Genomic DNA, 25,517 nt, shown 5'->3' with positions numbered 1-25,517 from the left:
GGCTTTGAAATTGTGTGATTTCAAGTAAGCCCACATGATTTAAAAGTCTGATTCAGTGTGAATGGGGGCTTAATAAACCCAAGCTGATGTCTGAGCTATTGGCCATTGCAGTACTGGTTGTCTACATTCTGAACAAAATCATTGTAACTTCTTGTGCTGTTGTCATTGATAGAATTGTCCTCCATGAAATCTCTGTAGAATTATATTTTTGAAAGGTTTAAAATACATGCTTCCATAAATTATTGTATTGTTACTCATTTTCAAAATATTATACCTATTGCAGTGCTTAATGAGCTTCTAACAATTAGATTGTGTTTTCAAATGCCGGTATATGTTTTTTAAATTTCTGTTATCTCATACTCCTATGTTGAAATTTCTATATAATTTCAATATAATTGGTGGTGTGGGAGACTTTTTTTTTTTCTTTGTCAAGATCAGCTTTACACGTGTGGTGCTTGCAAAGCAGATTGTCAGTTAGCACTTGCTGCAGAGGAGTGCTAAAGTAATTTATCTCATGGCCACAATTGGCTGTTAGAAAAGCACCAGGTGAAATTGTCTTTGATTACCAGTCATAGAAGCTTAGTCAATAATGGTTAGTTTAAGCAGCAGGAGGGGTTTCTGGAATCATCGCCGGAAACTTTCAAAGCTAGAAATCCTGAAACATTGACGGAGTACTCAGAGCTGAGCATTGACTGAACCAAAAGTATGGGGAATGCTAGCCTCAGAAGAGAGAAGGGCAGTGGTTGCCAGCCTTTCTCTTCCAGAATCTCTGTGTACAGCTTTTATCCAAAGAAGTGGGGCAGGAACTTTGTTTTGGAAAATGAGCTTTTGACGTTTCGCATTTTTTCTGCACTACAAAAGAAAACGAACAGCCGCTTTCAGCATGATGGTAGTCACTCCTATTCCAATTCGGTGTTTGCTTCTTTTGCAGCCTCATTGAAGGACCCTCATCGCATTGCTATTGTGGGTCTGGATGGGGCTCATGTGCAGGGACGGGGGCCCGGAATGACTGTCACCAATAGAGGAAATTCAAGAGTGGAAATACAAGCAACAGCAGGCAGCAGAACCAGGTAAGCACTGAATTTTGTTAAGTTTTTAAAATGCATACATTGGTTAGAATGGAGTTAAAATAAAAGAATAACAAAAAGAAGAGAATAAAAAATAGAAGAGCCCCTTGTAGTACAGTAGGTTGACTTATACATTTATGATAAAGCAGTGTTAAACACAAAACCAGAAATGTATTATATCCCAGCTTACCAATTATTAGATGTGGTGGCTGCATCAAGTTTCTTTTCTTTGGCTTTTCCCCCTTTGTTCTCACTGGTTAATTTGGCCAGTAACACACTACCTGTATTAGTGAGACACCAATCTGGAGGAATGAGCACAGGACACTTCAGGCAGCAGCATTGTCAATATGAGGGGAGGGTAGTTTTAAATGTTTTAGCGGATTTAGAACCACTTACAAATTGAAGCTGAACTCTAGCATAGTCATGAGCTCCCCCATGCTCCTTTGTATATACAGAGCTGAAGAACGTATATAATAAATGTGCCTTCTCTTTGTCCCCAGTCACCCACTCCTGATTATTTTGTAAAGGGCCTACATGCTCAGACCTAACCTTTTTTACTGTTAATATATTTGAAGAATTCTGAATTTTTGCGTCCCTGATTAACTTTTTTACATATTCTGTTATATTCTTTGTAACAATTAAACAATGATAATGTTCCCTCATTTTTATATTTTTTAAAAGCTCTTTTCTTTCTATCTATAGCTTTTTTAACTTTTGCCGTGAGCCACATAGTTTTTATTTTTAGCCTTTTAAACTTATTACCCCTGGGAATATACTTTGCAGTGAGTTTTCATAAAGTCTTTTTGAAAAATTCCCATTTCTGTTTTGTGTTCTTATCGATGCCAATATTCCCTCCCAGTCTAAATCCTGGAGAGCAGCCCCCATCCTCGGAAAATTTGCTGTCTTAAGTGTTTTTGTATTTCCTGTATGCGTTTTTTGCTTACAGCTAACATTAAATGAAACCTTGTTATGGTCACTGTTACCCAGATGTTCTTTTATATGAACATTGTTAATAAGCTCTGCATGGTTTGAGAACAACAGAGCATCATTTCTAGTGGGGGCCTCAATAAACTGCACCATAAAACTGTCTTGTAATAGGTTTATACATTTTTGCCCTTTAACTGTTCCAGCAGTGCCATTACTCCAGTCAATGTCTAGGCAGTTAAAATCCCCCATTATTAACACTGTCCCAGCCCTTGCAGCCCTTTCTATCTGTGCCAGAGTCTCCACCTCCTCATTAATACTGGGAGGTCTATAACAAACTCCAATGATAATCTTTGTTTTATGAACACCCATGTACATTTCAACCCATACTGCTTCAGATTCAGCACACTCTTCATCAACTAGGTCATCTTTCACGCTCACTTTGAGATCACTTCTCACATAGAGACAGACACCACCACCCCTCCATTTTACCCTGTCTTTCCGAAAAGAGAGCATAGCCAGGAATATTAATAGCCCAGTCATGTGAAGAATGAAGCCAAGATTCAGCAATACCAATTAAGTCCTAGTTCTACTCATGCACCAGAGCTTCCAACTCACCTATTTTGCTTGGCAGACTTCTGCCATTGGTGAACAAACACTTTTTAAATCATTGTCCCATTTTGCACACTTATTTTGCATGTTTTTAATTTTGGTACAAATAGTACCATTTCCAATGGTTGTTTGTAACATGGGAACCTTCTTATCCTCTACCATAACTCTCCCCCCATCTTTCCCCATTCCACCCACCAATAGGGGCTGACCCCTGTCTGACCCATTATAATCTAATTCACCCTCCCCCTCAATCCTAGCTTAAAAAATCCTCCAGCCTTTCCATAAACCTCTCCCCCAGCACAACAGACCCCCTTCCATTTAGGTGCAAACCATCTTTAGCATATAGGTTGCACCCCAATGAAAAGTGAGCCCAGTGCACTAAAAAACCCAAATCCCTCCTTCTTACACCAGGTCTTTAGCCATGCATTCAGCTCTCTAATCTCCCCCTGCCTTTCCTGTGTTGCGCATGGCACAGGCAATATTTCAGAGAATATCACCTTGGAGGTCCTTCCCTTTAACTTTCAGCCTGGTTCATTAAATTGGTTCTTAAGGAGCCTCCACCTTCCATATATTCTGTCATTGGTTCCAATGTGGACCAATACAGCTGGGTCATGCCCAGCCCCTCCCAATAATTTATTAACCCCGTCCACCACATGGCGAACCCTGGCACCAGGGAGACAGCAAACCATTTGGTTGAGGTTATCCTTGCAACAAATTTTTCTATCAGTCCTGATTATAGAATCCCCAATTACCACCAACTGTTTAGGCCTACCTACAGTCCCCTCACTACCTCTACTAGACGGACTGCTCTCCCGGCTGTTAGGGATAGCAGTGACATCTAGGGCTGCCACCTCTGAGTTTGCCACCCCCACATCTTCCCCCAACATGGCAAATCGGTTAGGGTGCTCAAACCCAGGTCTGGCCTTCCTTTTCTGTGAGCCCCTACCACTCCCTCTGACTGTATTAACCCATCTTCCTACCTGATAAACCTGAAGGCGCATTCTACGAGGGCGCTTAGTGCCTCCTTGGCCTTCTGTCATCAAGCGTCTGTGGTCCAGGTTTGCAAGGCGGCTACTTGGTCGTCCGTGCACACCTTCAAAATTTTACAACGTGTAAGTATTCGCATCTGCGGATGCTGCTTTTGGCCGCAAGGTTTTGCAGGCTGCTGTTGAAGAGGTTTAAGCCTCTTAAAGGGTGTATTTTTTTGTCATGTGAGCTCCAGTTCCGGGTTGATCTCCTGTGTTACCTGCTTGGCTACGTTTAGCCTTTTTGGGGAAGCATGTTTAAGCTGAGAACTGGAATGTTGGGGGGGAGCTGAGGACTGGAATATTGGGGGGGGGGAGCTGAGGACTGGAATGTGGGGGAGCTGTGGACTGGAATAGGGGGGAGCTGAGGACTGCAATGTGGGGAAATGGTGTAAATAGGGGCAGAGAACATTACTGTTAATGGGGGTGTGAGGAAGTGTGAGAACACTACTGTAAAAGGGGTGGAGTGGGGTGATGTAAAGGGGGAGCTGAGGTCACTAATAAAAAGGGGATCTTGATGTGCAGTGGGGACTGAGGAAGCTGATGTAAGAATGGGTTAAGATCTTTGTGTGAGCATTAGGTGCACACATCATGGGCTGCACTACCAGCAAGAAACACAAAAAGAAGCTATTTACAATATACAGACTTGTGCAATACAACTGCAGACTTTATCTTGTGCAGGGCATTATTCAAACAGACTGGACTAAGTGGCAAGTGTCATCCTGATTGCGGTAGGCATACACTTACAATCCAATAACTTTGTTCAAAAAATCAGTCAAAGCGCTTTGCAGTTGTTGAGTGTAGTTATGTCCAGCACCCAGTTATGACCAACACCCTTTAAGTTGTTTATGGCCATGCTTGCCAGTTTAGAACCTTTTTTTTTTTTTTTTAAAAGGGAAAGTGGAACCATTACTGGTCCCTAGAAACAGCCATTGTCCTGGGTTAGGAGTGTTCTGTTGACCACTGTGGGTGCTTGGTGTTTTTATCATCTTGTTGCCAGGATAAGATGGTAACCTACTGTATATTTAAACAAAATAAGCCAGTACACCGACTGCTTACTTCACCTGTTTGGTTACAGTTTTTTTTACATGTTAAATGAAAGGCTTCATCTTTTTTACGGCATATTGCAAAAATCTTTGTGTATTTTGCAGACAACCTCTCTAATTTCCTCTTTAAACCTCTCTTTAATAATTGTACACATACTACAGTGGGGGAAATAATTATTTGATCCCCTGCAGATTGTGTAAGTTTGCCCATTTACAAAGAAATGAAGGGTCTATAATGTTTATCATAGGTGTATTTTAAATGAAATAATATCAACCAAAAATCCAGAAAAAACACATGATACAAATGTTATAAATTGAGTTGCAGTTCAGTGAGTAAAATAAGTATTTGATACGCAAGCAAAACATGACTCAGTGCTTGGTGGAGAACCCTTGTTGGCAAGCACAGAGGTAAGGCGTTTCTTGTAGTTACTGAACAGGTTTGCACACATTTCAGGAAGGATTTTGGTCCACTCTTCTTTACAGATCTTCTCTAAATTCCTAAGGTTTCTTGGCTGTCGCTTGGCAACTCGAAGTTTCAGCTCCCTCTATAAAATTTCTATAGAATAAAGGTGTGGAGACTGGCCAAGCCACTCCATGACCTTGATGTGCCTCCTCTTGAGCCACTCCTTTGTTGCCTTTGGCGGTATGTTTTTCATGCTGAAAGATCCATCCATGACCCATCTTCAGTGTTCTGGCTGAGGGAAGAAGGTTCTCATTCAAGATTTTACAATACATGGCCCCGTCGATTGGTCCTCAATGCAGCAAAGTTGGCCTGTACCTTTAACAGAGAATCAGCCCCAAAGCATGATATTTCTATCCCCTTGCCTGACTGTTCTTGGTGTCATAGTCAGCATTTTCCTTCCTCCAAACATGGCGAGTCCCCCTCCTCAAGAAGGCACATGTACAGTCATGCCAATGAACATCTAAATGATTGGGAGAAAGTGCAGTGGCCAGATGAGACCAAAATTGAGCTCTTTGGCATTAACTCGACGTGCTGTGTTTGGAGGAAGAAAAATGCTGACTATGACCCTGAGAACACCATTCCTACAGTCAAGCAAGGAGGTAGAAACATGATGCTAAAGGTACAAGCCAACTTTGCCGCATTGAGGGGCCAATAAACGGGGCTATGTATTGTAAAATCTGGGATGAGAACCTTCTTCCCTCAGCCAGAACACTGAAACTAGGTCGTGGGTGAGTCTTCCAGCATGACAATCACCCAAAACATACCGCCAAGGCAACAAAGGAGTGGCTCAAGGAGAAGCACATTAAGATCATGCAGTGGCCTAGTTAGTCTCCAGACCATAATCCTATAGAAAAGTTATGGAGGGAGCTGAAACTTCAAGTTGCCAAGAGACAGCCATGAAACCGTAAAGATTTAGAGAAGATCTGTAAAGAAAAGTGGACCAAAATCCCTCCTCAGATGTGTGCAAACCTGGTCACTCACTACAAGAAACGGCTACAAAAAAAATCTCCTGTAATCAAGAGATGTGGCAGCGGCGAGTCTCTATGGCTCCAGGTATATGCACAGATTTTGTTGCCCTCCTAGGGTCAGGGGAAACCCAATGGAAACACTGTGAAAAGAACAAAAAGAGGGCGCACCAACCTTGTGCATTACCCAAGTTGAGTTTTATTAAAATAAAATAAAGTGAAAAGAAATATATTCACAAACACAAAAGTCTTAAAAGCGTAGGTGACCTGGTTGCTTTCTGTCCATTATGGACTGATACGCTTTTAAGACTTTTGGGTTTGTGAGTTTATTTCTTTTCACTTCATTTTAATAAAACTCCTCTTGTGTAATGCACAAGGCTGGTGCGCCCTCTTTTTGTTCTTTTCACAAGAAACATCTTACCTCTGTGCTTGCCAACAAGGGTTTCTCCATCATGTACGAAGTCATGTTTTGCTTGGGGATCAAATACTTATTTTACTCACTGAACTGCAACTCATTTTATGTGTGTTTTCTGGATTTTTTTGTTGATTATTTTGTCTCTATCATTTAAAATACACCTATGATAATTCTAGACCCTTTATTTCTTTGTAAGTGGGCAAACCTACAAAATCTGCAGGGGATCATGTAATTATGTTCCCCACTGTACATCACTACACATGTTGCACTATGCAAGAATATTTATTTTCATTTTTTTTTCATTATTCTTCTTAGTTCCGCCACAGGAGATATGGATGAACTGGACTCAAATTTTAGCAAACTAAAGATATTCACAGAGGACAATTTGTCTTTGGCCCCTTCAAGTACAGAATCATTATTTGTGGAAGGTAATGTTTTAAAAATTATTTCATTCATGTTCTGTCAGAGAGATGCTTGCATTTTACACTCCAGGACACAGATATTGTTTTCACATGTTTCTAAGTACAGAAAACAGATTGTATACCGTATTTATCGGCGTAAAACACGCACTTTTTTCCCCTGAATATATAGTGCAAACAATGGGTGCGTGTTATACGCCGATATATTTTTTTTTTTTATCAACGTGCGGGGGAGGGGGGCATGGATCGGCAGTCCGGAGGAGTGGTGTCAGGCTGGCCGCCCCGCTCCGCCTCTCCTGGCCCTGGGACTGCCCTGCCAGCGTACCCTGCAGTTAAGAAAAATCCACCGCCAGCCCCTTTTTATAGATCCTTCATATCAAATCACATTACTGTCACTTAAAAGCAGTGCCTCTAAATACCTTGTAAGCTTCCTCCTCCTCCTCTGAGTGTAGCTTAAGATTGGAGGAGGAGAGTGATCACATGCCGGCCATTAAACGTCACAGGAGGAGGACAGCGGTCACATGATCGGATATGAATGAACGGCGCTAACAAGGTATTTAGAGGCATAGATTTACATGCTTGTTCATTGATTCATCTGCAATACAAGCTGGTATCCATTTGTTCATCTGCTGCCTGCTGTTGCTATATCTCTGCCTTATGTGATCACTCTGAGGGTCATATACATCCGGTAAACTGCCTGAACTCCCACAGGGTGACTGCTGTGTGCTAACTGCTTTTTCACACTGGTGTTGGACATCTTTTCTATATACATTTCATATGGACTTTATCTATTTTATTTATTCAGTTTTCTATGAGTTGTTGGGGCTGTCCCAGGAGACTGGGGGTCTCCTGGGAGTGGAGGGGGGCTGTGCAGTGTAAAGGGGGGTTATAATAAAAAGGGGTATGTACTTTGCATGGGGGGAACTGTGTAATGTAAAGGGGGGCGGGTATATAATGAAAAAGGGCTATGCACTATTATTTTTAATTGTTTAAAATCTTTCTTTCCTAAAACTTCCTTCCTAAAATGAAGGTGCGTGTTATACGCCGATAAATACGGTACTTTTAATAAAAGATATCAAACTCAAAGCTATGTGTGATTTTAAGGCAAAATCATGTAGAGCCTAATCAGGGGAATTCATAAATGGACACCTCTGCACCAAAATTGTTGATGTTTGTGCCAGATTCATGTACCTGTCAGAAATATGTATATATGAAGTGGTATGAGAACGTTTTGAGACTAGCTCTGTTTACAAGATAGTACTTTATTTAACTAAGTTTACACATCACCTGAAAAATAGTCCCCTTGCACAGAAATACAGCGCTCCCAGTGTTCCTGCCACTTTTGGAATGTTTCTTGGAAGTCGTCTTTTCGAAGCGTGTCAAGCATCTTCTGCTATTCGCGCTGGGTCTCTGCAATGGTGTCAAAATGGTGATCTTTGAGTTGGATCTCTGTGGCAGATTTTCCCAGTTTCACGCAAAGTTGCACATTTGCTCCTTGTTCTAACTTGCTGTCCATGACAAAATAATAGGAGTGGTAACGCACGTGTTTAGAATAGCACCAGTTGCACTGCTCCCAATGTACACAGGATGATGTCTTTTGGCACGCTGACTTATAAAGATCGGTGCTCCCTGTGATTGTGCGTGCAGCATTGTGCTGCCATCTGTTGGTGTGTTCAAAAAAACTAGTCTCAAAACGTTTTGATACCACCTTGTAAATCTTTTGTTGGCTGGCTCTTGAGGTCAGACTTATATATATTTGACTTGCCTTCCTTAATGTACTCCCTCCCCAGCCACAGTGTCCATCACGCTCCCAGGTGCAGGACCAAGCAGTTTTTAAGTAAGGCAGGCAGAGCCTGATGGGGAGCTGAGATACCCCATCAGGTCTGCCTTGCTTTTGACTGACAGTTCACAGCAATGGGTGTATCCACAGTCACTGTTCAGCTCAATAATAGATTTAAAATCCACCCATTGCCATCCAAACTCAATCAAAAGCAAAGTGGACCTAATAGGAAATTAGTCTGTTTTTTCCCCAGGCTCTGCCCATTCAACAGTGCTGCGGCCATGGGGACTAGTTCCCCACCAGGTCTACCTCTGTTGAGAGGTCATCTATTCCCAAATGTGTGCATTACCATATTTAGGTAATGACATCACCAGTATTCCTGGCCCCTTTTTTTGTTTAATATTTCGTTTTTATCTGACAGCTATATTTTCTTTCCAACAGCTCAACTGGGCCAGGGATAGAGCCCTTTGTGGCAAGCTGTCACATTGATAACTTCTTCCCAGTACAGACATATTCCACTCTGAACACTAGCTTACCGCTTTAAATCCAGAGCTGGTCTTGATTACAATTATGTTCCTAATCTGGGAACAGGCATTCATTCCTTAAGAAAACAGTCATGGATGCTTTATTAAGTGGAAGCCTAGGCTAAACCTATCCAACCTTAAATATGCTCCCAATCCTATTCAAACTACCCTGTAGAAGAAAGATGTGTATACTTGTCTATTCTCGGGGTGCTTCTGTCCGGTCACATGATCGGCTCAAACTGTCAAGTTTAGGGGGGGGGGGAGGGACAGTTCATGCCCCATAGTAAGCCTAAGTATGATGATGATTTCTCCTCATCTGGGGGGGGGGGGGGGTTCCTACTCCTTGTCATGTCTCTGGGGCAAGAAATAAAGTGAGATCTTGCACCCAGGGAAGGGGGTGTGTGGTAGGCACAATCTTATGGTTAAAAGCTTGGACAGCTGAAGCTGCCTGCAAAAGGCACCTCATGTGTATGCCTTTCCAAGGAAGATGTCTTTTTGGTGGGGCACTTGACCAATTCATCCAAGAATGTCAGGAAGAGATAAGGTTTTACTTCCAGGGCAGAAGGTCTCAAGGCACCCTCTTCTGGAATGCCCTGAATCACCTCTTGTCCCGGGGAGTCATTGTGCCAGTACCCTCACAAGACAAATTCAAAGGATTGAATCCTTTTCTAAGTTTAAAATCCCTCAAAAAATTCCTATAAATTCCAAAATTTCTGAGGCAAGGAAGAGTACATGGTATCTGTGGACATTTAAAATGCCTGTTCCATTTTAACTACCCTATCAACTTCAAGTTTGGTGCTGTTTTTGGCCTATCTTCTGGTCCTTGAGTATTCACAAAGGTCTGAGCACCTCTGCTTGCCTGCCCTGCTCTGAACTCAGGGCATCAAGGTAGCAGGCTGTCTAGATGACCTTCTCAAAAACTTCTCTCCTTTCCTACTATCAGCAAGTCCCAAATAATAATGTAACAGTTTCAGAGGGCCATTATCCCACAAAGGAATATTAATAATTTGCATAATGCCAAGTTCACTTGGTCCTCAAGTAAGAAGAATATAAAATGGTATTTTTAAACATTCTAAGAAAAATGTGGGAGAAATTTGTAATTTTGCATCTTAGCACACTTTCACTCATGCTAGAATTCACAATCTTATGTGTTATATTTTTTTATTTTTCAGAAGCATTTTATTCCTCCGTTAGATCTGAGTTGGAAGCTGATGCTGTTGAGCTTGAGACAGAGTCTTGGAGCAGTGCAGTTGAACCTCCATTTGCCAAAAAACAGAAGAAAGAGGTCATCAAGAGGCAGGATGTCATTTATGGTGAGAAATGCAATCTTTGATCCAATTGAATAGCTCACTTCATTTATAATGGTTTATGTTAAGTTTCCAGCTAATTGTGGAGTTTCCATGTTTTTTTTCTTTGCTGATTTCAGAACTTATGCAGACAGAAATGCACCATGTCCGGACACTTAAAATCATGTTGAAAGTGTATTGTCGAGCACTTAGGGAAGAACTGCATTGGAATAAGGAAATAAATCAACTTTTGCCCTGCCTGGATGAACTTCTGGATTTGCATGGGCAGTTCTTGACTCGATTTAAAGAAAGGCGCAAAGAATCCTTAGAAGAGGGGAGTGATCGGAACTACATCATACAGAAGATTGGTGATATTCTTGTACAACAGGTAGACCCTCGTGTGCACATATCAATCGCACAGTTCATAACATAATAGTCTTAATTGTGAAATAAAAATGCATAGATGCTCAGCACCTACTTACTAATATAACATTATTTTTTCCTAACATAAAATACATTGTTCTGTCGAAAACATATGAATCACATTCACTGCTAGGTTTAGTAGTTTGATAATGGTTCATATCTAATCTTCTGAGACGACTCAGATTATGTGAATGTGTTTTCAGATACTTTGTAAAACAAAACTGTAGAGGAACTCCTGTTACATCTAGTTCAACCAATAGAAAATATCCATAAAATACACTATACATGCACCCACAGTTGATCCAGTGGAAAGCAATAAGACCCTGTTAAAAGTATGATGCAATTTGCTCAGTGGAGCAAAAAAATCTGAATATTCCCTGCATCGACAATCATGGGTGTTATTACCTGTAAATATTAAAGTGTTTGTTAACCTTAAATAATATATTGATCCTGTTCCCTTTAAGCATGTTATACAGCACAGTGCTCGTGCTGTATAATATGGCCCCTTCTATCACCTAAAAAACCTGGCTGATCTTGCCTGGCTATACCCTCCCCTCTGTAAACTGACCACAGTATATCATGGCTACTGAGCCCTGACACCATGGTCAGTCTACGTGTCTCTGTCATCCACAGCTCTCCTGTCCACCTCTGTCCTCCCCCCCCTCCCTCCCTCCCTGCCTGTCTGCTCCTGTGTCAATACCTGTTCCCTCCCCTCTTGCTGCTGTAGTTTAATGTTTTATACCATCCTGTCTAATAACCCTGTGTACCCCAGTGTCTTGTAAATATCAGCCGTTCTTTACCCGTTTTCAGATCGCTGCTTATGTGACTCACCGGCTCTCTCCTCCTCCTCTCCTGACTGACTTCAGCGGGGAATCCTCGGCTCCGCCCGCTGCAGCTGTCAGACGAGAGGAGGAGAGAGCCGGCAGGTCACGTGAGCGGCGATCGGTGCTCTGAAAACTGGTAAAGAACAGATTATTTTTTATAAAACACAGATATGGACTGACAGGATGGGATAAAGCGGCTTAACAACCACTTTAATATCCAGTTATATTTTATGCATTTAAAAATGCATCCAGCTTTTTTTTTTTTTTTTAAAACGAACCACTAAGCTTTCCAGAACAAGTTTTTCTTACTGTAAGTAAGCCTTTCCACCCACAAAAAGACCAACATTCTCAAATCGTGGCATTACCCTTTGGTCTCGCCTCAGCTCCTCGAGTGTTCACAAAAGTTTTGTGGTGCTGGGGTACCTGAGCGATGATCTTCTATTAGCAGAGTCTTCGACTGCTCTACAGGACAACCTGGACATCACCGGGTGGACTCTGCATTTTCAGACGTCTGCACTGGTTCCACCCACCAAGTTGGACTATCTGGGTCTGACTCTGGACTCGGCCTCAGCCAGGGTGTTTCTCCCGGTGGACAAGTTCATGAAGCTGTTGAATTCGATTTGAATTCTGTTGTCCAGCAGTCGGTCGTTTCTCCGGACTTGCATGTGGATGCTGGGCCCGAAGGGGTCTACCTTCAAGGCGGTTCCATTTGCACAGTTCCACACGAGACCTCTGCAAAGGGAGATTCTTGCCAAGTGGGACAAGAATCCACAGTCTCTGGACAATCTGATTCTGCTGAGCCGGGGTACAAGTGTGTCCCTGATTTGGTGGCTTCGCTTTTCAACAGGGAAAATCTTTCCTTCCCCTGTACTGGGCGGTGATCACCACGGATGCCAGCCTGTACGAGTGGGAGGTGTTTTGGACACGGACTGTGCTCATGGGGTTTGGACCCTGGAGGAGTCCATGCTAACAATTAACGTACTGGAACTTCGGGCGATCAGACTGCGTCTGGCCCATTAGACGGTTCGTCTTCAGTGATGTCCGGTACGGATTCACTCGGACAATGCCATGGCTGTGGCATGTGTCAATCATCAAGAGGGCACTAAGTGTTCTAGTGGCTCGGGAAGTATACGGCATTATAAGGTGGGTGGAATGTTTGGTTCTAGCTCTCTCGGCTGTGCATATTCCAGGGGTGGAAAATTGGCAGGCGAATTACCTCAGTCTACAGGCCCAAGGAGAATGGTCAGTTCATCCGGAGGTGTTTCATCAGCTGTGTCTCCGGTGGAGAACTCCCGAGGTGGATCCTGTTGGCCTCTCGTCTCAACAAGAAGATGCAGAGATTCGTGACAAGGTGTCAGGATCCTCTAGCCCATCTGTACCATCTGATATACTCTCTCCCCCTGTGAAGGATCCAGGCAGAAGGAATTCTGGGTATCCTGGTGGCCCCAGACTGATCTCACCGGTCTTGGTACGCCGACCTAGTACGGCTAGTCGCCGATGTCTCTTGGCGACTCCCTCTCAGGGAAGACCTGTTGGCCCAAGGGCCGATCTTCCATCCAGCTTTACAGTCTCTGGCTTTAACGGCTTGGCTGTTGAAAGCCAGGTGCTGAAGAATAGGGGGTTGTCTGACTCAGTGATTCTTACCTTGTTGAAAGCTGGGAAATCTACCTCTAAGAAGATTTACCATCGTGTCTGGAAGTCGTACGTTGCATGGTGTGAATCTCTCGCTGTGTACTGTTAGGGCAGCCTGAAATAATGACCCTTGTCCGCCTAGTCTATTCTCCAAGTGTCTCACTCCGATACTTGGTGTCTCCCTCTCCAGTCTCCTCTCGCCACCCCCCGCACCTTTCACTCGCATCTTGTTTGCAGAGCTGAGGAGAGACTCCTTGAGAGCCAGCAGCCTGTGCTGGCCACGTTGGTAGTGGGTTGAATCAGGCCCATCCCCTGGGGATTCCTGTTGGTGTCTGACTGTAGGTTCAACTAATGAGTGAGTGTCATCCTGTCGCCGGGTTCTCTATGGATGATGTAAGGTGGAATTGCTGTGTCTGCATCTTTGGGGGGGGGGGGGGGGTGACGTAGTGCATTGAAGGGACATTGCTATATAAAATAACCTGAGGCTGGTTGGATCAATGAGTGCCTTTTATACCCCAGACTATGTACGTTCCTCCCCTACATGGCTGGGATTAGAAGTAAGCACAGCCTATGGTGGAAATGATTACCTTAGTAAATCGCTCCACAGGAGAGGGTGGCAATCAGGAACCCAGAGACTGTCCCTTCCCTGTCGATGTGTGCTGGGTCTGCCCCTACGTCAGAGATTAGGGAATTGCAGTCCTGTCTTGCAGCACTGTGATTGTGACCCCCTGCTCTGTGAAGTCACCCTTGTGCTGTAGTTACCCAGATTAGAGCTTGGAAGAGAAACACAAGTCTGCCAGGTCTTTGCTGGGCTGCAGGGGGTGTGCTGGACACTGGGTACAGAGAAGGAGGGACAGTGCTGCCAGTGTTACAGGAAGGACAGGAAGTGACAGTGCTGTCATTCCATAAGTACAGATGGTGTCCATGGTAAAGCAGGGCACAGTGTAACAGGCAGCGTACAGCCACAGTGCTGTCAGTGTACAGGCATGGTACAGTGCCACAGTGCTGTCAGTGTACAGGCATGGTACAGTGTCACAGTGCTGTCAGTGTACAGGCATGGCACATTGTCACAGTACTGTTAGTGTACAGGCAGGGTACCAAATCTCTGTGCTGTCAATGTGCAGTGCATCGGGCCAAGCAAGGCTGAGAGAAATGTGGAGAGAATTAATAACTGAGAAAAGGCACCCTGTTCAATGCAGTATAAAGATAAGGAGAGGGTAGAAGGTGTCCCATAGACCTAAAAATTCCTGTCCTAGGGTGACAGTGTGTCACCTCCATAGATAAGTACATTTCGGTTAGACATGTAATTTTTGGATAGCTTTTAGAGGTTTAATATGTTAAGTTTAATAAGTAATATAGTTTAATAGGTATTTTCACAATTAGAACATGACTTGTTTATGACAGCTAAGTTTTTTTTTTTTGTTTTTTTTTTCCCTAATCCATTTTGTTATACATGAGCATTCATTTATTTTTTGTCACGTACCGATTTTTGTTTTTTTAATTCTGGTTATTTTCAGTTCTCAGGTGACACTGGTGCAAGAATGAAGGACAAATATGGTGTGTTCTGTAGTCAGCACAATAGAGCAGTTAGTTACTACAAGTTCCTGATGAGAGAAAATAAGAAGTTTCAGAACCTCATGAAGGTGAGGAATGAATACACCCTATTTTTTTGCACAAAGATATTATTTTATAATATATATTATTTGGCATGTAGGTTCATTGATCTCAATGGCAGAGTGTGTATGTGACTGGAATCCGCTCTGGAACAAAAATGACATTGGGACTGCTTATTGGTTGTTCTGTCATCTGTTTATACAGAAATTGAATGTGCACTATATAAGACTAGAGATCTAGATATATTGTGAGAGTAGAAAAATATAAAATTTGTCAAAAAATAATAAAGATGTTGTGTGCTGCCACTTGTATATAACGTGAGGCTGCTGCTATCACTAAATGTGTTCCCACATACAGTGCAATCAGTAAAGGAAAAAGTTGTGATAGTGCTGCCCAATAGTGAACAATCAATCTTTCAATCAATTGGAAAAAAACAAAAAATAGTGACTTCCATAAGTTAACAAACTCCTGTGCTATAAACATTGACACATTGAAAAATACATAAACACTTATTGGGTAAATAAATTATTACTTGATCTGGATGATGTGAGACCTTGTTACTTTGTTAAATCATATTGCTTGTTTTAAACTGAATAAATGTGAGTGCATTCCCTTAAGCTTGGCTGGTATTCTCCTATGCATTTTAACCTCCCTAGCGATATTTCCGAGTGTGGTTCGGGGTTAATATTCAGTGCCAAAAGCGGTAACCCTGAGCCACACTCGGGATTACCCCAGAATCAAACTCACCTTCCTCTGCAATCCCCCGCCGTCCTCCCCAGCCATCCTCCAGCCGTCCCCCCACTGCGTGTTCGGCCGATGACGGCACCTTCTTCCGGTTCCCTTTCCTGCAAGTGTCGGGTCGCAGGGGGGTGGAACCGGCGGAATATAAAAAAAAAAAAAAAATGACACAATACAGTGTAATCTGCAGGGTTCGAACGGTCCTTGAAAACCTGGAAAAGTTTTGGAATTTGGAGATGACACTTTCCAGGCCTGGAAAGGTAATGGAAACTTAGGATTCCACTAAGGTTTTGGAAAAGTCATGGAAATATATGCTGGGGAGGAGCGGGGAGCCGCGGGGAGCGGATGCTTAAAGTTTAATTTATTATTTTATTTCGTAATGTTTAATAAATTATTGCCAGTGCCACATACTATTTGCCTTCCGGGTCCGGGGTATGCCCGTGCGCTGTCACTGGCCAGCAGCAGCCAAGGAGATGATCGTGAACCAATCACTGGCAGCGGGCAGAGCTGGCCGCGGTTTGCCTGGATGTGACTGGCCAGCAGCAGCAATAACAGCCGGGAGATAAACCAATCACAGGCAGCGGAAGCGTCACTGGAGGGCGGGCCGGCCGCATGAACGTGATGATGACGCGGAAGGGGGCGGTAACCGTTTCAGTTACTGCACCCCCGCGTCATCGCGTTCATGCGGCCGGCCTGCCCTCCAGTGACGCTTCCGCTGCCTGTGATTGGTTTGTTATCTCCCGGCTGTTATTGCTGCTGCTGGCCAGTCACAGTGTCTCCAGGCAAACCGCGGCCGGCCATCCCTGCTGCCAGTGATTGGTTCACGATCATCTCCTCGGCTGCTGCTGGCCAGTGACTGAGAGTAGGGCAAACTGCCCATACACCTCCTGTATCATGTCTGCAGTCTCTGACCACCTCCTGTATCATGTCTGTGGTCTCTGACCACCTCCTGTATCTTGTCTGCGGTCTCTGACCACCTCCTGTATCATGTCTGCGGTCTCTGACCACCTCCTGTATCATGTCTGCGGTCTCTGACCACCTCCTGTATCATGTCTGCGGTCTCTGACCACCTCCTGTATCATGTCTGCGGTCTCTGACCACCTCCTGTATCATGTCTGCGGTCTCTGACCACCTCCTGTATCATGTCTGCGGTCTCTGAACACCACCTGTATCATGTCTGCGGTCTCTGACCACCTCATGTATCATGTCTGCGGTCTCTGACCACCTTCTGTATCATGTCTGCGGTCTCTGACCACCTCCTGTATCATGTCTGCGGTCTCTGACCACCTCCTGTATCATGTCTGCGGTCTCTGACCACCTCCTGTATCATGTCTGCGATCTCTGACCACCTCCTGTATCATGTCTGCGGTCTCTGACCACCTCCTGTATCATGTCTGCGCTCTGACCACCTCCTGTATCATGTCTGCGGTCTCTGACCACCTCCTGTATCATGTCTGCGGTCTCTGACCACCTCCTGTATCATGTCTGCGGTCTCTGACCACCTCCTGTATCATGTCTGCGGTCTCTGACCACCTCCTGTATCATGTCTGCGGTCTCTGACCACCTCCTGTATCATGTCCGCTAAATGTACAGTGTGTGTCGTAAAACGTTTGACATTTCGAACATGGGAGAGGCAGCGCTGTCTAGCCACGCTAAAGGTGTAAAGCACCAGTCTGCAGCTGCATCTTAACAGCTTCCAACCCGATCGCTGGCTTTTTCACCCGTGCGCCTGAAGTGACACCGGCTCCCAGCTGCGGCAGCGGTGCTTCCATCTCATCCACTGTAAAACAAGGGACCATTTTGAGTCACGCTGTATCCAGAACCTAAACCCTAACTGCAGAGGTACTGTACACTACAAAGATTGTCATTTATTTTAGTAAAAATATGCTGGGTGTGACATAGATTTTCTTCTTATTTAACATGTATACATAGACATTTCATGAAACATTAGGTCATGAATATTTACTTGAAGTCATGGAAAAGTCATGGAATTTTATTGGTGAAAATGTGTATGAACCCTGAATCTATTACAAATACAACTTTGTATCATGCCATTTCACCTAGTGGCTTTACCAGTGCCCTGCCTGTATTTTTTGCGGTACTTTGTGCCTGGAAAATTGATAACGTCCATGGCGTCCAAAAAGCATTCTTTTAGCTAAAAAACGCTTTTGGACTAACTGGAAAACTGCGACAGTGAATTGGAAATATTTGAAGAACTGAGCGATAGCGATTCGTGGGAAAATTCTTCATCAGGTACTAAAAGTGACAACAGCGACGATTCTGCGACTGAGCTCAGTGATGTGCGAACTTGATGCTCTATTAACTGCGGTAAGGATCAGGCAGCGCCCCCAAGATTCCCATTTACTGGAGCACCTGGTATGAAAATTGACGTTGACCGTGACAACCCCTTGGCATACCTACAATTATTTCTGACCGATTAGGTTATTGAAAAAATAGTTACCGAGACAAACCGGTACAAAGAGCAACAATGCGCTACGCATCGGAAGTTTGCAAGATGCAGAAAGTGGGAACCAGTGACCAAAGATGACATTTGGAAATTTCTGGGCCTAATCATTCTTCAGGGAGTGGTCGGGAAACCCCTGCAGAAGTGGTATTGGACAACCAATACATTACTTGCCATTCTATTCTTTGGCACAGTCATGTCAGAGTGCCGATTCTCTACTTCAAAAACAATTAAAAATTTGATGAATTTTTATTATTTCTACATTATAATTTATGATTTCGTGTTTCAAACTTTATCATACCCGGGATGTCTACTAGACTCTTGTTTAGACAGATTTAAGTGAGTTATTCCTAAGAATTACAGGCCTAAGATATAAAACAACATATTTCAATGCAAAACAATGTACCGCTCTTAGCACAAAAATTCTGACACAATCAGACCTCCAGGGAAGTTTACCACAATACTGAACTATTGGAGATTGTTTCCTTTATTATGAGTGTCGTCCCATTTGGGGAAGTTCTATCATTCGAGGAAGTGAGCAGAGGACCCACTATCTGATGTACAGGATTGATTGCCATTAGGCTGTGTTGGCCCTTTTGAGGGTCTTGCCCTGAGGTGAAGGAATATTTCACCTGGTGGTGACAGAGCACTTTTGTTATATGGTGCAGAAAATATTGAAAAATATTAAGATGCACTAGAGCACTTTGTGTGGACTGTTGGGACTAATATGTGTTTATGTATTTTTCAATGTTTATAGCACCTTTTTGCTATACAATATTTATGGAAGTCACTATTTTTTGTTTTTTTTTAAATGATTGAAAGAAAAATTAAATTAACACCACAGGAAATGACTTTGACCATGACATAACTGAATTGCAATTATCAACACAGCTGTAAAACTAAACAAACATGAGATTTCCAACTAGCTGTGTGTGTCAGCTATAAAAACTGTTTCACATCATTTTTTATTCATGCAGACGATAGGTTTGTTTTTAGTCAGAAGAAATAAGTCTTTTTTTAGGGTTGTCTTACAGTCACAGGTCATCCTTTTAGTGGTGCTGAGATCCCACTTATACAGTAAATATATTGCTAATATGAAGTTGTGATGAAAGCAATACCAGGCTGCCACTGTCGACCTCCTTCTGAGAATTCTAGGTGTCTAGGTGACTAGCTGTCTCTGGTTTGAAAAACTTGAGTTTTAGGCTACATTCACGTCTACATTCTGCCCGCGATCCGGAAATCATTGCAAATCGCGGGACGTCTGTGCACAAAAGAAGCTCTTGTACCTTTTTTTTGGGCGTCCTGAGTCCCGCGATTCTGTTTGCGCGATTTTCGCCTGCCGAATCGCGGCAACATCGCACAGCGTTTGGGGTGCCATTGCAAATAATGGGCATCGCACAGGCGTCCCACGATTTGCAATGATTTCCGGATCGCGGGCAGAATCGCGGTGATTCTGCCCGCTATCCACTATGCCCACATGTGAACGAAGCTTGAAACTTAAACCAAGCATGCAAGTGATGAATAACATTGGATCTCCTGCCTGCTTACTTGTTACATACAAAGCTTTAAAGCCAGAGGGTCAGCATGACCCTCTGGTCATGCTGAGGGTCATCCACATGCATCCACATGCACAGCCTTTTAAAAAAATCAGGTCAGCCATTGGCAGCCTTATATTTCTCTCAAGTGTCCTTTAAGGTTTACCAATGGGTAAAATTATAGATGGCATTTCTAATGCAGCCCATCATTTAGCCTTAACACAAAAGTTGGTTTTTTTGAATCCCGTCTATCACAGTTAATATTAATATTAATCGTACAATACGAAACACGCCTTGAACTCTAGGCATGAGTGTACCCATAAAACCCTGCCCACTCTGTGAGGCTCCACTTTTAGGTGATGGGCTCGTTCTCTTCCAAAGAAGTATTTTTTTCCCCTCTTTTAAACCTTTGAATTTTTTTAATCTGAATCTTCTGTCAACATCTGACTGCTTGAGGATTCCATATGCAGCTCTTACCGACCCTTCTCCCTCGGTTTCTTTTTTCACACATTTACTTGTGGCCCCAGCACTGTCTGACAGAGGCCGAGGAACGACAACCAAGGATGCTGTTTGGGCGCACAATGTGTCCTTAGTAATGATGATGTCATCAGTTGGTAGAAGGTGGGCCACTAGCCCTGAGCAGCGCCAGAGCTTGGAATTCTTTATTGGTGTTTAAAACTGACATGGACAAGTACTTACATGTGGCTCTGTGGTAAATAAAAAAAAAAGGCTTCATTTTCCTGCCTGCATTAGTTGGCAATTTTTAAGCTTTTTGCAATGGCACCTGTTGAGAGAGGCTTTTCTATAGAGACAGCTGCAGGAGGTTGGTTGGTGCTTGGCTTATAGTTGCTCCTTCTTTGAACACCCAAAATACCTTCCATTTCAGATTCCTGAACTATGAGTACCCCACTAGTGATCCTCTCACTAGCAATGGCAGATCACAGGCTTAAGGAAGCTAGGATTAAAGGCAAAAATAGCTTGCGTTGTGCTTACAGCCTACAGGAAGCACAAAACGCCGCTCAGGTTGCTAGCTGTTCCCTAGTTCCGGAGCTTTTTCCCATATTGACACTGCTCTGCTCATCCTATTCTAGCTTCATCTCAGGCACACACCATGCTGCCTGTCTGACAAAAGCGGATTTCTCTGCCATTGTATTTGACGACTTCAGAAAAGTTTCTTAACTTCTGGAAGCTTCAGTTTCAGAGGCCAAAAATATTATGTCTTCTTTTCTCCCTGTCCTTCTTCAGAAATCAGAAGCAGAACTTCCTTTACTTGAAGATATGGAGGAAAGTATTAATTGTGCCCTTTGAGGACTTTCTTTGCCCTTTAAAAGGTTTATACTCTTCCTACATTTTTATTGATTTATGAGGGGCGTTCATGTCAAGGTGGGACTTTTATTTTACAGGTATAAAAACTGATGCCAATGTGGCGGCACTACTCAGTAGTAAGGGACAAGTGTGTGCTGTTACTGATATGCAGTGCACGTTGTGGGGCCAGCCTAGAGACCATTAACCAAGATGGCAGACAACAGTGTTAATGCGTGCATGTAACAGCTTGTGGTGATGAAACTTCTTGTGAAGGAAAAATTTAGAGCAATTGCATCTGCAGGTAAAATGATGGCAAGTGTTTTCTGGGACAAACATGGTGATATTCATGTGGATTTTCTTCGCGGTGGTGCCACTATCAGCAGTGAATATTACTTTTGTGTTCTGAGTGATGTGCGTACGCATTTGCAGAAAAAACTACCTGGTTTAAACCCTAAGAGCGTCTTGTTTCTCCAGGACAGCGCAGAAGCTCCTACTGCTTGTTTGAGGTATTGCCATATCCCCCTTACAGCCCGGAACTCGCTCCAAGTGATTTCAACCTGTTTGGACACCTAATAAAGTTCCTTGGAGGTCAGCATTTCAGCCCTGATGAGGCAGTGAAGCAGTGGGATGCTTCAGGCATACTGACAAATCTTTCTATGCTGAAGCTTTCCAGACATTAGTTAATTGCTGAGATAAGTGTATAAATGTAGCAGGGGAGTATATTAAAAAAAAAATGCAGTTTCCACTCCTTGAAATTTTTTATTATATAAACTCCCCGGTTTGTCTCGAACGCCCCTTGTATATCCCATTGAAGAAAAAAATGAAAAAAGAAATGGTTCATTCTGATCGTGGTTCCTGTAATTTCACTTCTTAATAAATCCCTTCCAATTTGTAATGAGGATGTTACCTCCTTTAAGGATTCTGTTAGGTGTTTTGAAGCCCTTTTAAAGGCCTTTTTTGCTCTTGCGGATCTAGCCCTGCAGCCGGAAATTGCTGCCATGTCTATTTGCTAGAGTATTACCAACTGTTTAAAATGATAAACATAGACTAGGAACCTGTTTTTGAGGACTCTGCTCTCTTAAATCAATTACAGCAGGTGCCGTGTTTTTGCTCATGAGAATGTAACTTACCAAGTTTTAAGAATCCTTCTAATCTCTGTGCATAAGTGCTGGATTCTGTGGCTAAAAGCTTGGTCTTCTGAACATGCTGGAAAGAAACGCATGCCATTTGATGTTGAACATACCTTGGTGTTTGGGACATCTGTTGTTGTTCGAGATGTTCTTAACCTCTGTGTTTAAACTATCATTCCAATGGGTTACAGAATAGTTTCTCTTCCCCCTTCCTAGCTTTTTTCCTTCCAATCTGCCAGCTTCATACCAAAAAATTACAAGTATAATTACCACCTTGCACCAATTTCATTCACAACAAGGATTGGTTGTACCAGTTCTTTCAGAAGAATGTTTTCAGGATTTCTATTAAATCTAAAGGACAAACTGAAAGTCACTGTGCTGACTCTGCAGGAGTTCGGATGGACGTTGAATTTCCAGAAGTCTGCTCTGCTTCCTTCCACCAAGTATGACTATCTGTGTCTGAACCTGGACTCGGCCTAAGCCAGGGTGTTAATTCCACTGGACAAACTCCAGAAGCTGCAGGATGCAATTCGACTTCTGTTGTTCAGCAGTCGGTCGTCTCTCAGGACTTGCATGTGGGTGCTGGGCCTAATGGTGTCTACCTTCGAGGTGGTTCCACATGAGACCTCTGCAGAGAGATTCTTGCCAAGTGGGACAAGAATCCACAGTCTCTAGACATTTTGATTCTGTTGAGCTGGGGTACGAGAGGGTCCCTGATTTGGTGGCTTCGCTCTCTGCCGGTCTTGGTGCGCGGATCTAGTGCGGCTGGTCGCCGATGTCCCTTTGGAGACTCCCTTTTAGGGAAGACCTATTGGCTCAAGGGCCGATCTTCCATCCTGCTTTACAGTCGCTGGTTTTAACGGCTTGGCTGTTGAAAGCCAGGTGCTGAAGGATAGGGGGTTGTCTGACTCCCACACTGTTGAACTCTAGAAAATCTACCTCTGGGAAGATTTACCATTGCGTCTGGAAGTCGTACATTGCGTGGTGTAAGTCTCTGGGGGTTTCGCCCCGTTCTTTTTCGGTGGATCGAATTTTGGTGTTCCTCTAAAGAGGCGTGGAACAGCGCCTGGCCTTGGGTACCATCAAGAGCCAGGTTTCGGCCTTGGCGATTTTTCTTTCAACGTCCTTTGCCTATGCATTCTTTGGTTTGCACCTTTGTTCAGGGGGTTTGCCACTAGGCTCCCCTAGTGCGGTCTCCGTTTTCCCGGGATCTCAACTTTAGGTTCTTCAGCAACCGCCTTTCGAAAATATTTGCGGAGTTCCTCTGCTTACATTGTCCCAGAAGGTAGCCTTCTTGGTGCCTATTACTTCTGCACACAGGGTGTCAGAGCTGGCACCTTTGCCTTGTCGTTCACCTTACTTGGTGGTTCACAGGGATAAAGTGGCGCTTTGCCCTTGTCAGTGGTTCCTTCCTAAGGTTGTCTCTGGTTTCCACCTGAATGAAGACATTGTGTTGCCTTCCCTGTCTCCTAAGCCTAAGTGTCCTATGAGATTGCCTTGCATTCTCTGGATGTGGTTCGGGCGATCAGGGTGGCAACCGAGTCGTTTAGGAAATCAGACTCACTTTGTTCTTACGGATGGACCTTGCAAGTGGCAGGCCGGGTCCATTTCCAGATATATCAGACAGACGGTTGTGCATGCCTATTCAATTAAGGGTCAGGTTCCTCCTTCCCCTGTTAAGGTGCACTTTACGTGGGCATTTAGTGCCTCTCTATCCTTCCACCATCAGGCGTCAGTGATGCAGGTTTGCCAGGCGGCCACATGGTCTTTTGTGCACACTTACACAAAATTTTACAAAGTAGATGTGCTGGCATCTGCGGATGCTGCTTTTGGCCGCAAGGTTTTGCAGGCTGCTGTTTGAGAGGACTAGTCCTCTTTGAGAGTGTATGTTTGTTTTTTTCAGGTGAGCTCCAGTTGTTCCTGGTTGAGTGCCATATTACCTGGTTGGTTGGTTAGGTTTAGCCTTTGGGAATTTTTTCTGCTTTTTTTTTTTTTTCTTCCCACCCCTCATGTTTGACACTGCTTTGGGACATCCCAATGGTCAAGAAGATTCTGGAGCTGTGTCCTTCAATGAACGAAAGAGTGAAATTGGATTTTTGTCCTACTTTTGAAATCTTTTTCTCTGATGTTCATTGACAAACACAGCACCCACCCCTATCGAGTTGGGTTATTTTTCTTCTGACACTGCTTGCAACAAAACTGAGTGCCTATAGCAGGGAGGGGGGAGTATATCCCTGCGACTGCCCCATAGGCGTAAATTTTTTTTTTTTCCCTGCCTAGTGTCCTACTCCTGTAGGGGGCAGCGTAACCCAATGGTCAAGAAGATTCCGGAGCTGTGTCCGTCAATGAACATCAGAGAAAAGGATTTTACGGTAAGACAAGAGACTCAACGAGTTTCCACAGGTGAATTGACCTCACTCCAGTATGGAGATTTTACTGGCATCAGTAGATACCATGGATGCTTATCTACATGATCCTAACTCACTGAAAGTTTCTCTGTCTTCAGGTGTAGGATTGGAGGATTTCATTTTGTTGGTCTGCCATTTGCCCTGTCCATTGCTCCCAGTGTGTTCACCAAGGTCCTGGCTCCAGTCCTGGGACTCCTCAGTTCCCTTGGTGTTACCGTTCTAGGATACCTGGGTGACCTACTTCTGAGTAATCTACTTCACTTCTGGAGACCAATTTGTCTCCTAGGGTGCACTCTCTCCGGACAAGTGTCTTGCTCCGAGGTAGACTTTCTTAAGATGCTGTCAAATCCCTCACTTTACCTTTTCATGATTGTTCTTGGTAAGATTGTACCCTTCTTGAGACTGTGTCCTTGCCCAGTTTAATTTCAGACCCCTCCAACACAGTGTTTTGATTGCAAGGGAAAGGAGGGCACAGTCGCTCGATTCCCCAGTGTTACTCCCTAGCAGGAGATTGTCCCCCGGATTAGTGGATCTTTTCACAGATGCTGGAGATTGGAAAATCATTTCTCTCCCCATCTTTAAGGGTCCCGACAACGGACACCAGCTTGCGAGGCTAGAGTGGTGCTCTGGACAATCTCTCAGTTCAGGGGACTTGGTCACTGCAGAAAATGTCTTTGCCCTTCTACATCTTGGAATTGAGGGCGATGGGCCTTGCCCTGCTACATTGGTCAGTTTAGCTGCAGGCCTCCCCATAAGAGTGGCCCAGAAGAAAGTATAGAAAAGTGGCAGGTGGATTTTCTCAGCCATCAGCACCTGTCTGAGGGAGTAGGATCTTCTCCCAGAAGGGTTCGAGGAGCTCTTTTGATGATGTGGTAACCCACAGCTACCATAGCTTCTCTGTCATCCAGGTTCAATGTA

At 43.8% G+C, this 25,517-nt stretch overlaps 1 protein-coding gene across 1 annotated transcript in view; it reads left to right on the top strand.

Moving 5' to 3' along the window:
* LOC309548329 (rho guanine nucleotide exchange factor 18-like) overlaps positions 1–25,517 on the top strand; it is a 176,289-nt gene that overhangs the window by 62,314 nt on the left and 88,458 nt on the right. Inside the window, exons 4-8 of the mRNA XM_082248268.1 lie at positions 932–1,070; positions 6,833–6,945; positions 10,413–10,553; positions 10,667–10,914; positions 14,923–15,048. Of these exons, the coding sequence (XP_082104394.1) occupies positions 1,006–1,070; positions 6,833–6,945; positions 10,413–10,553; positions 10,667–10,914; positions 14,923–15,048 (693 nt within the window). The 5' untranslated portion in view covers positions 932–1,005. The remainder of the gene's footprint in view (positions 1–931; positions 1,071–6,832; positions 6,946–10,412; positions 10,554–10,666; positions 10,915–14,922; positions 15,049–25,517) is intronic.

The sequence above is a fragment of the Pelophylax lessonae genome (assembly GCF_965119305.1).
Source record: "Pelophylax lessonae genome assembly, chromosome: 1".
Classification (NCBI taxonomy): domain Eukaryota; kingdom Metazoa; phylum Chordata; class Amphibia; order Anura; family Ranidae; genus Pelophylax; species Pelophylax lessonae.
The sequence above is the reverse complement of the archived record's forward strand: the minus strand, read 5'-3'. Positions and strand labels throughout refer to the sequence as shown.